General features: G+C 36.9%; 1 protein-coding gene across 1 annotated transcript; it reads right to left on the bottom strand.

The window, feature by feature from the left end:
* Positions 1–200: 200 nt before the first annotated feature.
* LOC136803555 (neuromedin-U receptor 2-like) lies at positions 201–1,244 on the bottom strand. The gene has a single exon (XM_067060293.1). It carries the CDS (start codon positions 1,242–1,244, stop codon positions 201–203), a length of 1,044 nt encoding a protein of 347 aa, XP_066916394.1.
* Positions 1,245–11,517: the final 10,273 nt, after the last annotated feature.

The raw sequence follows: 11,517 nt of genomic DNA, 5'->3' as shown, positions 1-11,517 counted from the left end.
TCTCGTAAACGACGATCTACTATTCAATACGCTCCATTACACCGAGAAAATCAAATAAAAATCGAATTAGATATAGCCATAACTGTATCTGATTTCATACTGACGCGAATCCACGACACGAGGACATTGTACAATTGAGAGCATTAAAGATCTTTAAAAATGCAACACAATGATGGCCTGGGTACGAGTTTGTCATTTATTCAACTTGGCTCACCATCATTGGTGTGATTTGTCTCGCTTGCTGGATGAATCTCGTTATGTTTTTTATAAAACCCAAATGTCAACACATTCAACACGAATGCTCGAAACTCCGGCATTACTTTGTAATATACAAATACGTTGAAAATGTTATTTGAATAATATAAAATCATTGCAACAATTTGAACAAGGATAACAGCAGCATTCATCATCTCCTGGTTTGGTGGATTCTCTACTGAACCATAATAGAATACGGTGTTTCCAATCATAGCAAAGATTCTTCCTGGATATGCAAATATGGTGTAAACAACTATGAGAGCTTTCAACGTTCTCAAAATAAGTTGATTTCGTTGCCTGCTCGAATCATTTAAATGGGTATGGTTTGAATTTTCCTCACAATCAAGTCTCTTCTTGATTTTTATGTAAAAATAAACCATTATAGCAACTGCAATGAGAATATCCCATGCAAAGACAAACAACTGGTTAACGAATTCAGCGCCAAAATACATACATTGGAGAGTACCATTATTAATTTCAACGACCTTTCTATTGAGAAAATAATGAAGGTAGGTAAGGGACGATAGGATCCAAATTATGAGACAGATAATGCTGTACTGAATTTTATTGAGCTTACGTTTGAACGGTGTGACAATACGGCGATATCGAGCATAAGATGTTGTAATTAACAACAAACAAGAAGCCATTGGACATATGTTAATGAATACATTCACCACGCATACACATCCAAAGGTACCCATTTCCCAAGAAGGTTTCATAAAGTGATAAAGCGAGTAGGCGGTGCCGCCACAAGATAGGGCGTCGGATAACGCTAAATTGATTAGTAGGAAATGATAAGAACTCATTGTTTTTAAGTTATTCCAATTCAACTGTATGAAGTATACAATGATGAGTAGATTGCCAAGAACGCCAAAGCTGAGCATTGGAGTTTCAATGTAACTCCATATGAAGTTTCGTATGCCGAGAATCTTGAATAAATCTATTTGAGCTTGACTCAACACAACAGTATTGTTGCTGTTGTTTGACATTATTTTTCCTCTGATTTATCGCCTTTGTTGTCGTGCACTCTGAGCTCAAAGATGAATTACTTTTTTCACTCCTATGAGAAAAAGTTACTTGGAAAATTTCATTTACATTTGTCGACAAAGAACTGAAAGAAGTATCTAGGAGTCTATTGAGCTCTGTTACTCGTTTTTACGGTTAAATGGATGACTAGAGTAGGGAATTTATAGAAACCTTTCTTTTTCCGATAACGAGCATTCTAAAAAAAATTGCAAGCAGAGATCATCAGCTAAAAACACTCGACTCCTCATTTTTTCTTCATTCTACCCTACCATTAGTGCTTCAAAACTAAACCGAATTTTTTTTGATTTCATATTTATAATCGAAATGGAAAACGTAATTAAAGAATGTGCGAAAATTAAATTAAAGAAATTAAATTAAAAGTAAAGATATTATTTTAGCATGCTCTAAGTTTCCTCCTAAAAAGCTGTGAAAGTTTGAGATTTCAAAAACAATATCGAGTACCTGGTTCAGATTACCTTTTCCACGCTGATAATAAGGGACGTCTGATATGAAAAATGAGCTCTTTTATTGTATAACGAAGTCATAAATTAGCATTAAAAAGCCCTCTTCTTTGTTATGGAAAATACTGGGGAGCAAGAGTTTACAGCTTTATAAAAAAGTGGTGATAAGATCCTCCTTTTTGTGATGCTTCCTGTCCTGGAAATATCTATTAATTTCGACTTAAAAAAATTTTCTAATTAAAAATTACGGCTTTTGTATCGGCGAAAACCTCTTACAGTTCTCCACAGTAAACTTAAATAAATGGAATCCAACAAAACTAGGATATGCAACTATGAAAACTTAGACATAACAAAATCTTAGAAAAGTTATGAAACAACAAGCTGAAAGATATAGAACGTACGAAACGGAAAACGGTATTATCGTTTTAGACATCACAATAAATTTCGTTTCCAATTCCATTTTGATTAATTAGATATAACCATCACTCTAAATTTTAGTAATACTGAGCCCAACCTGATACCCGTGTCTTTCAGGCTTTATTTACCTTACTGATTATTGACGCCAGGAATATTATCCTAGGGCTCAGTAAGCATAAAAAAGCTGATAATGTGCAGGGAACGAGGTTGGTACTGAGCCATCTCATCTAGAGCCAATTGTACCACTTCGATTTTCACTGATTGACATTGCTGAGCCCCCCCCCCCCCCAGCAGACTCTCAATTTACGCAATCACGCAATTTTTTTTCGAAATTCACGCATTCACGCAAATTTTCCTCGAGTTTCACGCAATAACCCAATTTTTCAGAAAATCCGAAAATTTTCGGGAAAAATCGGGGAAACATTGGAAAATCGGGAACACTGCACACAATCAGTGGAAAAAAGGGAAAATTCACGTATTCACGCACAAAACAGCCCAGATTCACGCATTCACGCAGTCAAAAAGTGGATTTTCACGTCCACGCAAGTTTTTTTAATTCACGCATTTACGCATTTTTATTTCAATTTTCACGCATTCACGCAACCGAAAATGCCCATTCACGCATTCACACAAACCGCTGGGGGGGGCATTGCTACAATCTTTTCTTTATCCTCATTGTTATCAGAATCATAAAACAAACTAAGGAATACTAGGTTCGAGTTTAATAGTAAGTGATTTCACAGCTTAAAAATATGCAATGCTGGTACTTGCCTTGCCGCAAACATCTAATAGTCAGTAATTATTGAGAAGTCACTTAGGTCGTTTCGTTGTTGCAAAGAGAAGGTGAGCAAGGAGAAGGAGGGACTTTGCAGTGGAGATTATTATTATTGGCGGGCTTTTTTTTCCCGAAACTATCTATCCGTATTTTTGCGGCTCTTGTTTATTTTTGTTTTGTTTGCGTGCCGAAATGGTTATGAAATAAAGCTAAATTTACGAAACATAAGAAACGAACTGACTCCGCATTTCCCAAACAAAAACAAAAACACCAACAAATTGGCTAGTCGAGGGATGGACAAAAAAGCTTTGAACGCCATGTGGTTCCACGTGCCTTGAGTAGTCAAAATCATAATAACTGTTGTTATAATTTGAAGTACTTAAGTTCAGGTATAGAAATCTTTTTCAGTTATCTAGCTAACAGTCAGACAGTTCAAGCTTTGGGCCATTCTAGAAAATTTTTTCAGTGGTGGTCGGAAATTCCAATGAAAATCTCTCCATGCCATGTACTTCTGCAAAATGCATTATTGACTTGGAAATTCATACATTTTCTTGTCTCTCTCGCCTTGGAAATTTCGAATTTTGGTGAAAGCCTTTTCCCTCAGAAATCCCGTGTCGTCCGCCCCATTTTTACAGACAAATTCTTGAATGGCCCTTTGTTGTAGATTGTCAAAATTACTCTCTGCAAATTGAAATATTTCTCTAGTATCAGGTCATTTTTCATGCCCTTTTAGCGTTCGGTACCGGACGCTGCCCCTCCAGAAATCACTAAAATGTTGGTAAAAACAGCCTTTTTGGCAGAAAACACAAGAAAAAGTGCCCTTTTTGGCCTGAGTATCTAGCTATACTATAATTAATGAGGCCGTCCGTCCGTCCGAAACCCTAAAAATATTTTTGTTTCCGGTACACTGGCCGGTATCTTCTGGCATGAATCCGTGGCGCAGTGGTTAGGGTGCTGGGTTTCTGATCAGCAGAACTTTGCATTTAGGCAGGGGGTTCGAAATCCCACCAGTGGTGATCTTTCGGTAAAGTCATTCAGTCAGTTGAAAAACATAAGAAAAATCACATAGTCCCAGAAAGTCAGAAAAACTACAAACAAGAGACTGGAAAGGACCGTAACTTGGTCTAATGTTGACACCCCTCTAATTCCGACACCCATTATATCAGTTGAAATTTATACCATCAACTGCTCCAACTTGGGACGAGTGGTCGCAACATGGAACTTGATGATATCTGGCCTGTATTTTCACTTACTGTTAAATCTCTTTGACAACAAATTTGTTTTGATAACTCCACCAAGTTTACCAATCATACTTTCTGTCATAACATGTCACGATAACTTTCACTGATAGCGCGCCCTTTTTGGACCTACCTCCGGGTACCCAGGTGGAGGTCCTTTAAATTAACCCATGTCCGTTCGTTCTTTCATTCATTCGTTCATCTGTTGCCAGCTTTTCTCGGGATTGGCTCATTAGTTTTTTCTGATTTTTTGCACAATGATGCAAATGGCAATGCCCAAAATGTGACGGAGCCCGATTTTCAGAAAATTTTTCCGGATTCTGGATTTTCATTGAAATTTTTCCTCATAATTGGTTGTTTTTTCATTCAAACACAATATTAATAGCAATGCCCACCATCAAGCATGTTTCAATTTTCAATAAAATTGATTTTTGAAGCCGAAACTATTCAAAAATTGCCGGAACAACCTATTTTCGCCGGAAAGACAGTATTTCTTGAATTTCTCGAGCTGTACTTTATATTTTTTTATGAAATTTTGCACACTGATGCAAAATGACAATACCTAAAATGTGACGGAGCCTGATTTTCGAAAAACATTTTTTTCCGGCCGAAAATGCCAGAAATATGCCGGAAAAACCGTTTTTTTTTAATTTTCTCGAATTTTCATCCTTATTTTTCTCTGATTTTTTGCATAACGATGCGTATTCGCAATGCTCAAAACATGACTGAGTTCGATTTTTGAGAAAATGTTTTTTTCCAGCCAAAAAAGCTGGAAACTTCCGTTTTTGCAGATTTTCATTGATTTTTTTGTTTCATGTCTTTGTTTTTTTTAAACAAAAACATCATTTATAAGAATGTCCATGGTTCAATTTTCAATGAAACTGATTTTGGTACAGGAACTTTCTAAAAATTGCCAGAACAGCCGAGAATCGCTGGATTCCATGAATTTCTCGAGTTGTTCTCGTATTATTCTGCATTTTCATACTATTGTTCTCATTTTTCAATTGTCTTTACATAAATCTTTAGGTAGGTCCATTCAGTATGTAGCTTGTTAACTTTTGTTTTCATTCAAAATGACCGGACGCCAAAATGGAGAATTAGAGAACGCCCGCCGCCTAACCGCCTACCGCCCAATGGGATTAACAAATAGCAAGTGTGTAACTGCCGAGTGAGTGACGTCAAACGCTCCATCGTTTTGCCACTAATTTGGTCTTCTTCGTTCCAGACACTCGCGCGTGTTCCACTACAGATTTCTTTCATATTTCGATTTAAAAGCCTACTCCGTGCGAAAGAGAAATCGTGCATTTTTTAGTACGTGGTTCATTAAACTCAAATCAAATGACTTTGGAGGTTCGGTGAAATGGTGGTGGAATGGCCATCCCATGTTGCGTCAGATAGTTCCAAGTTGGAGCAGTTTTGACGGAAAGGTTGAAACTGTTTCTTTGCTTAATGGTCAGAGAGAGGAACAATTCTTTTTCAATCAGTGATTGAAGCTTTCTTATTATTCCTTTCTCTAAAGAAGGGTGTCGGAATTAGACGAGGGATGTCGATATTAGACCAACTTACGGTACAAGTCCAGATGTGTCTTTCGTCTTTTTGACAGGCTAGTTCTAAAGCTCTAAAACAGCATCTAATAACATGAAAACCAGAAAATGATTCTTTGATGGGAATCAAAACTATAAAATGCACTTACAAACATCAATATGTCAAGATCTAACAAAATTAATAACGCCACTGTCATCATTGACAATAAAGCAAAGGATTTTCTGTCAAGAGTCTTGTAAACATTCCAAAAACTTCCATCGAAATGATCTGTCACAGCTGAGTCTTCCATTTTTAACACGGTCTGAGGATTGAGCCGAGAACGCTCGCAGAACGCCCATGAGCTCCCGCGCGAGTGAAATTCTTTATCTGTCAATGAACTTCTCAAGCGAAGAGTACGCAAAGCGATTCTAGCTTTATGATAGTGCCGCGGATCATCAGTGGATATTAATCAATTTAGTGTGGGCCAATGGTGAAATGATTGTGCACTTTTTGCAAAAAGCATGAAATTTTGCACAGACCTACTTTAGACCTAAATAAACGATTTCAGTCCGGGAGCCCAAAAATTTTTTGCCTTTTTTCCCCTTTTTCAGCCGATTTTCTGCTGACATCAGCTAAAAAATTTTGGCCCAGAGGTCATCTCTGAAAATATGGTCATATCATATATAGTTGGATCGGAAATTGTATGTAGATTCCAAAAAAGGATTGTCTCATACCGTAAAAATCAAGCCAATAAAAGTTATTCATCCCTAAAGTGAGCGATGACGTCATCAATTTTTTTTTGCCTAGCAGCTAAGTCTTTAAATATGGTCATATCATATACCGTTGGATCGGAAATTTTATGTAGATTCCAAAAAAGGATTATCTCACACCATGAAAATTTAGAGAAAAAGAAATATTAATGCTCAATGTGAGCACAGTATTTCTGTTAGTAATTGGGCTTAAGACTTGTCTAACTCCCACTTTAAACTTCTTGAAGAATATGAAACATTGTTACATACAGTAATTCTTGTACAAAATGCCTAAATGTCTAAATAACGGACGATCGTGGTCGATCGTGATTCATCTTTTGATCTATATAACGTTAGAAAAATATATTAAAAATTTCGAGAGCGACTGTATTCACTTCATTGTAATTAAAAATTTCGTTTTTAAAATCTAGAGTAGATATATAAACAAAGTAAAAAGTAAGATAAACACCTTTAATACATAGTCATAATGGCTTTTATATACACATTTTAAGAACAAATTTATTTTCATTGGTAGACCAGCGACTGAGTCGATTTAAGACCACTGAAAGATCGAAGGGGTGACTAAAACGACAAATATACTTTCCCTATGAGAACCAACAAACGATAAAACGAACAACCTAGAAGGGTATATCTTTTTTCCTAAAATGATGTAAACAAACTTCAAATACCTAAACTGAAACACATCTTATAATTGCAGTCAATCTCGCTCGCATTCACCTTTACACCTACAAAGTTCAGTACACAAGAATCCAGAGGATACACATTTACAACGTCCCTTACATTCTTTCTCTAGATCACACGAACATTTAATCAATTGTCTGAAAGCAATTGTTGCGTCAGGAAGATCTGTCCAATTCGGGATGTAAGTTCCATTTCGCACGTTCCATCCCCAATCTTCGGGAGATGGAAGCATCTGATAAGGATTTATTGATTCATACCATGCATAGCCAGCCATAAAGCACGCACGCATAACTTGTTTTAACAAAGATGCACTTGTCGGCAGGATAGAATCGATTGAGCGTCCTTTGCAGAAGAGATCTTTACGGCATTAATTTGTTGTGAGACAGTTTGATGTTTTGTTGTAAAGTAGTAATGTGAAGCGCTCGATAATAGGCAGTGACTCCTCTACGTCGGATAGTGATGGTCAGTTACTCAGCTTTTCGAAAACAGAAGTAATTTCTTCGAACGACTCCCAAACTTTCCATGCTGAATCCTTTGAAACACGTGAGAAAAAAGATACTTGATCGCAGCCTGTAAAGGCATGGAAAAATAGAAGTGCTAAGGCTTTCGACTGACCAATTTTAGAGAATATTTTGTGAGCTGGAATAAATTGACGATGCTTCCCCGTTCCAAAATCGACCCATAACTCTTCCAACTGTTCTTTCAAGCGGGCGAACACCGAGACTGCAAGAGCGAGAACATCTGTATCCACGAACAACAATCTTCTTTCGGCCTTGTAATGACATGTCGCTTTCATCAGATGATTTAATGACATTGCTGTTACTTGGTGACAATACTTTATTTTAGCGACACCATGACCTGATAACATTGCTTCATTTCCTGATGATGTCACTCCACTACTTGAAAGAGCTTCTGTCCAGCCACTATTCTCTAGAAAATCACTTATACATCCCATCATGACCATCTCGATGTGTAACGCCACAAGCATCAATACCAGTTTATTTTCACCATATAGCGAAGGATGCTGCCACTGGATTTTCTTTGCGATCGCGTACAAAGGCTGGTCAAGACCAATCACTGCTGCTTGTCTAGGGTTTAAGAAATTGATTGACTTCATTAAAATGTTCAGCAAATGCTTGATTGTAGCTGGTGACTTGGAGTCGTCTCGTAGAATCGGAAGCATAGCGGACGTATCTTTGCATGTAGGTGGCTCTTGATTTACTGAATGATAGACAGCCCATGATGATTCGCTAGGATTGTCAAACCATTTTTGATCTTCGCTATAATGACTCCTGCTATTATAAGCTGTCAAGCCTTCAAATTGAGCAAGAAGCCTTTCCTTGAAGCGAGTGCTGTGCTCCCTTGTTTCAACAGTTACACCAAGCTTGGCAAGCTGTATAGTATAAAGCTTTACCAGATCAGACAACTTGAATGTGGGTATTTCATCATCGGTCGATGTCAGATGAGTTTCTTCTATGAAAGTTACAACTTCAGCGAATGCGATTCCACATAGCTTGTGATGAAGTTCTGAATAACAACCACCAAGTTGTTTATTTGTTCTCTTTCTATACAGATCAGTTTCGATGGTACATGGCATCATGAGCAATCATATCACCATTTTGAAGCTTTGCGTAGAGAATGGAATCTTCGAGTAGCTTTGTACTGGTTCGAACACGATGGTCAAGTCTATATGATTAAGCCAGATGCAACGCCCCTTTTTCTGTGTTTGACGGTTCGTTGCAAAAGAAACACGTGGCAATTTGAGATGGTTGTTGAGATTGAGACTTTTGCCGTGTTACTAAAGATAAAGAACATTTTAAAAACTTGACAAATTCGTGCAGAAAAAATAAAATTAACCCTAATAAACTCGAAAAGCTAAAAAACAACGGTCAAAATAGGTTAGAAAATTTAAAATTCGTTACTTCATTTAGTTAATTAGTACCTCTGTCTGTCTTGTCAGATTTCTGGTATTTCTGAATCGCCTTGTTTTAAGCTTATCGTTGGAGAAAAATGAAAATGAAAATTAGCTTCATTTCTGATTAGTGAATCACCCAATGCAACTCCCTCTTTCAATTTTTCTATGTCTAGAGGCACTGGTAACATGTCTATTGAATCAAACTTTGCTATTCTTTTCGCTAGTTCTTTGTATGCTTGTTCTTTATCAGCTGTCAAAGCTTTTGATGATGACTGAAGTCTTTCATCTGTGTCAGTTTGACAAATAAAGCAACTGCTCCAGTCCTCGTTACCATCACTTTCATTGCGTTTGGAACTCTTTGGGCTTGATCCACCATGATCAGCAATTATAACACTTCTTCTCTTTGACATTGTTATTGTTTATTTCTGTATCTACATTTTTCTTTATCTAGCTCCTAAAAGAAAGAAAAATAGAATGTAAAAATATACTTATGTTCTGCTCTTGCTCCAAAGATAAGTTCAAATGGTAATTGCAATCCAATAACATAGCTAAAGACTTAGTCAGAGCCAGAAGAGCAACCTAAAATCATTTGTGAAATAACCTATAAAGGAAGAAAGATTATGAAGAAGAACAATAAAGATATTACAATCATCCCTCAACATTTGCACCCCCCCCCCCATTAATACCAAAAATTCACTTCTTTGTCGGAAATACCGTGCTCGCATTGAGCATTGATATTTCTTTTTCTCTAAATTTTCAAGGTATGAGATAATCCTTTTTTGGAATCTACATAAAATTTCCGATTAAACGATATATGACATGACCATATTTACAGACTTGGCTGTTAGGCAGAAAAATTTGATGACGTCATCACTCACTTTGGGAATGAATAACTTTTATTGGCTTGATTTTTACGGTATGAGATAATCGTTTTTTGGAATCTACATACAATTTCCGATCCAACAATATATGATATGACCATATTTTCAGAGATGACCTCTAGGCCAAAAACTTTTAGCTGATGTCAGCAGAAAATCGGCTGAAAAAGGGGAAAAAAGGCGAAATTTTTTTGGGCTCCCGGACTGAAATCGTTTATTTAGGTCTAAAGTAGGTCTGTGCAAAATTTCATACTTTTTGCAAAAAGTGCACAATCTCTTCAAAATCTTGCACCATTGGCTTACACTAATTATCATTATTTACCTTTATTTTCATTCCTAGAACTTTTGCAAAAAAAGGAAAACTGCTCTATTCACATACTGAATTTGAAAGATCTTCTATGTGGCGTTTTTTTGCAAACTTCAAAAAACTGATTTTTGTCCCGCATAGGGTTTCCCGTAATTTTTGTATGAAGAGTTCGGTCTATTCTGTATGAAGAAGCATGGCTCACACTGAGCGGGGGGAGCTACACCTAAAATTTGTCATATAAGAGGTGGGAGCTGGTTGTTTTTCCCGACAGGTGGGGGGAGCTCTATCTTTGGGGGGACCTGCATTAGTTTATGTAACTCTGGGGCTAAATAGCACTTCCTAAATATTTTTCTTTACTGTTGGTTTTTAATTTCTCTAAACCTTTATGTTTTCATGCAAAGTGTGATCTGATCCTTAAATTGCAAAAATAAAGACATTCTATTGCATTCTCTAAAAGTGCACACACATGTAAATAGAGCTTTGTGAATGCCATAAAATTCTTCCCCTATACTGGGACCTAAAATGTTATCAGGCTGGGGGACCTAAATTTGGCGGGGGACCTAGAACCCCAGTCGGAGCCATGAGAAGTCACCACCTGGGGGACAATGACTTTTACACCCCAGCCCTGTCCAGACTCTTTTCTTGTATATAACTTTTACAAACGTCTTTAGGCCTCAGTTTATCCTCCACTCGCTTTTTTTGTCACTTTAACGAACATCTCTAAACCTCAGTTTATCCACTTGTTTTTTTTGTCATGTTATTGAGCGTCTCTAAACCCAATTTTATCCACTCGCTTTTTTCGTCACTTTAACAAACATCTCTAAACCTCAGTTTATCTACTCGTTTTTTCCATAATTTTAACGAACATCTCTAAACTTCAGTTTATCCACTTGCTTTTTTTGTCACTTTAGCGAACATCTCTAAACCTCATTTATTGACTCACTTTCTTCATAACTTTAAGAAACTCTGAGTGCTCTCTCTGAGTGCTCCCTTGAGTGCTTCCAAAGTTTGAGTTTTAAGATCAAAATTCAGCAAAAAATAATTTTTTGCAGCCAACCGGGTGATTTTTTTTTCGTCAGATGGACCGAAAAATATTTTTAGGGTCGGCCTGAACATTTGATTCTTTGAAGATCAAACCAGAGAGTCAAAAATGTGGCTAACTCAAAAGATGTTTTTCAAAAAAATCGAGTTTATAATACAATCTCAGACAAAAGGTTGTAGACTTTTCAAAAATGCATGAAAAATTTCGAAATAAGCTCTGAAAACTCAT

This window comes from Clytia hemisphaerica, unplaced genomic scaffold (assembly GCF_902728285.1).
Source record: "Clytia hemisphaerica strain Z4C2 unplaced genomic scaffold, Clytia hemisphaerica genome assembly, whole genome shotgun sequence".
Classification (NCBI taxonomy): Eukaryota; Metazoa; Cnidaria; class Hydrozoa; order Leptothecata; family Clytiidae; genus Clytia; species Clytia hemisphaerica.
This window is presented reverse-complemented; position numbering and strand designations above follow the sequence as displayed.

Coding starts and splice junctions, on each gene's coding strand:
- LOC136803555 (XM_067060293.1), bottom strand. CDS start 1,244: ATGTCAAACAACAGCAACAATACTGTTGTGTTGAGTCAAGCTCAAATA.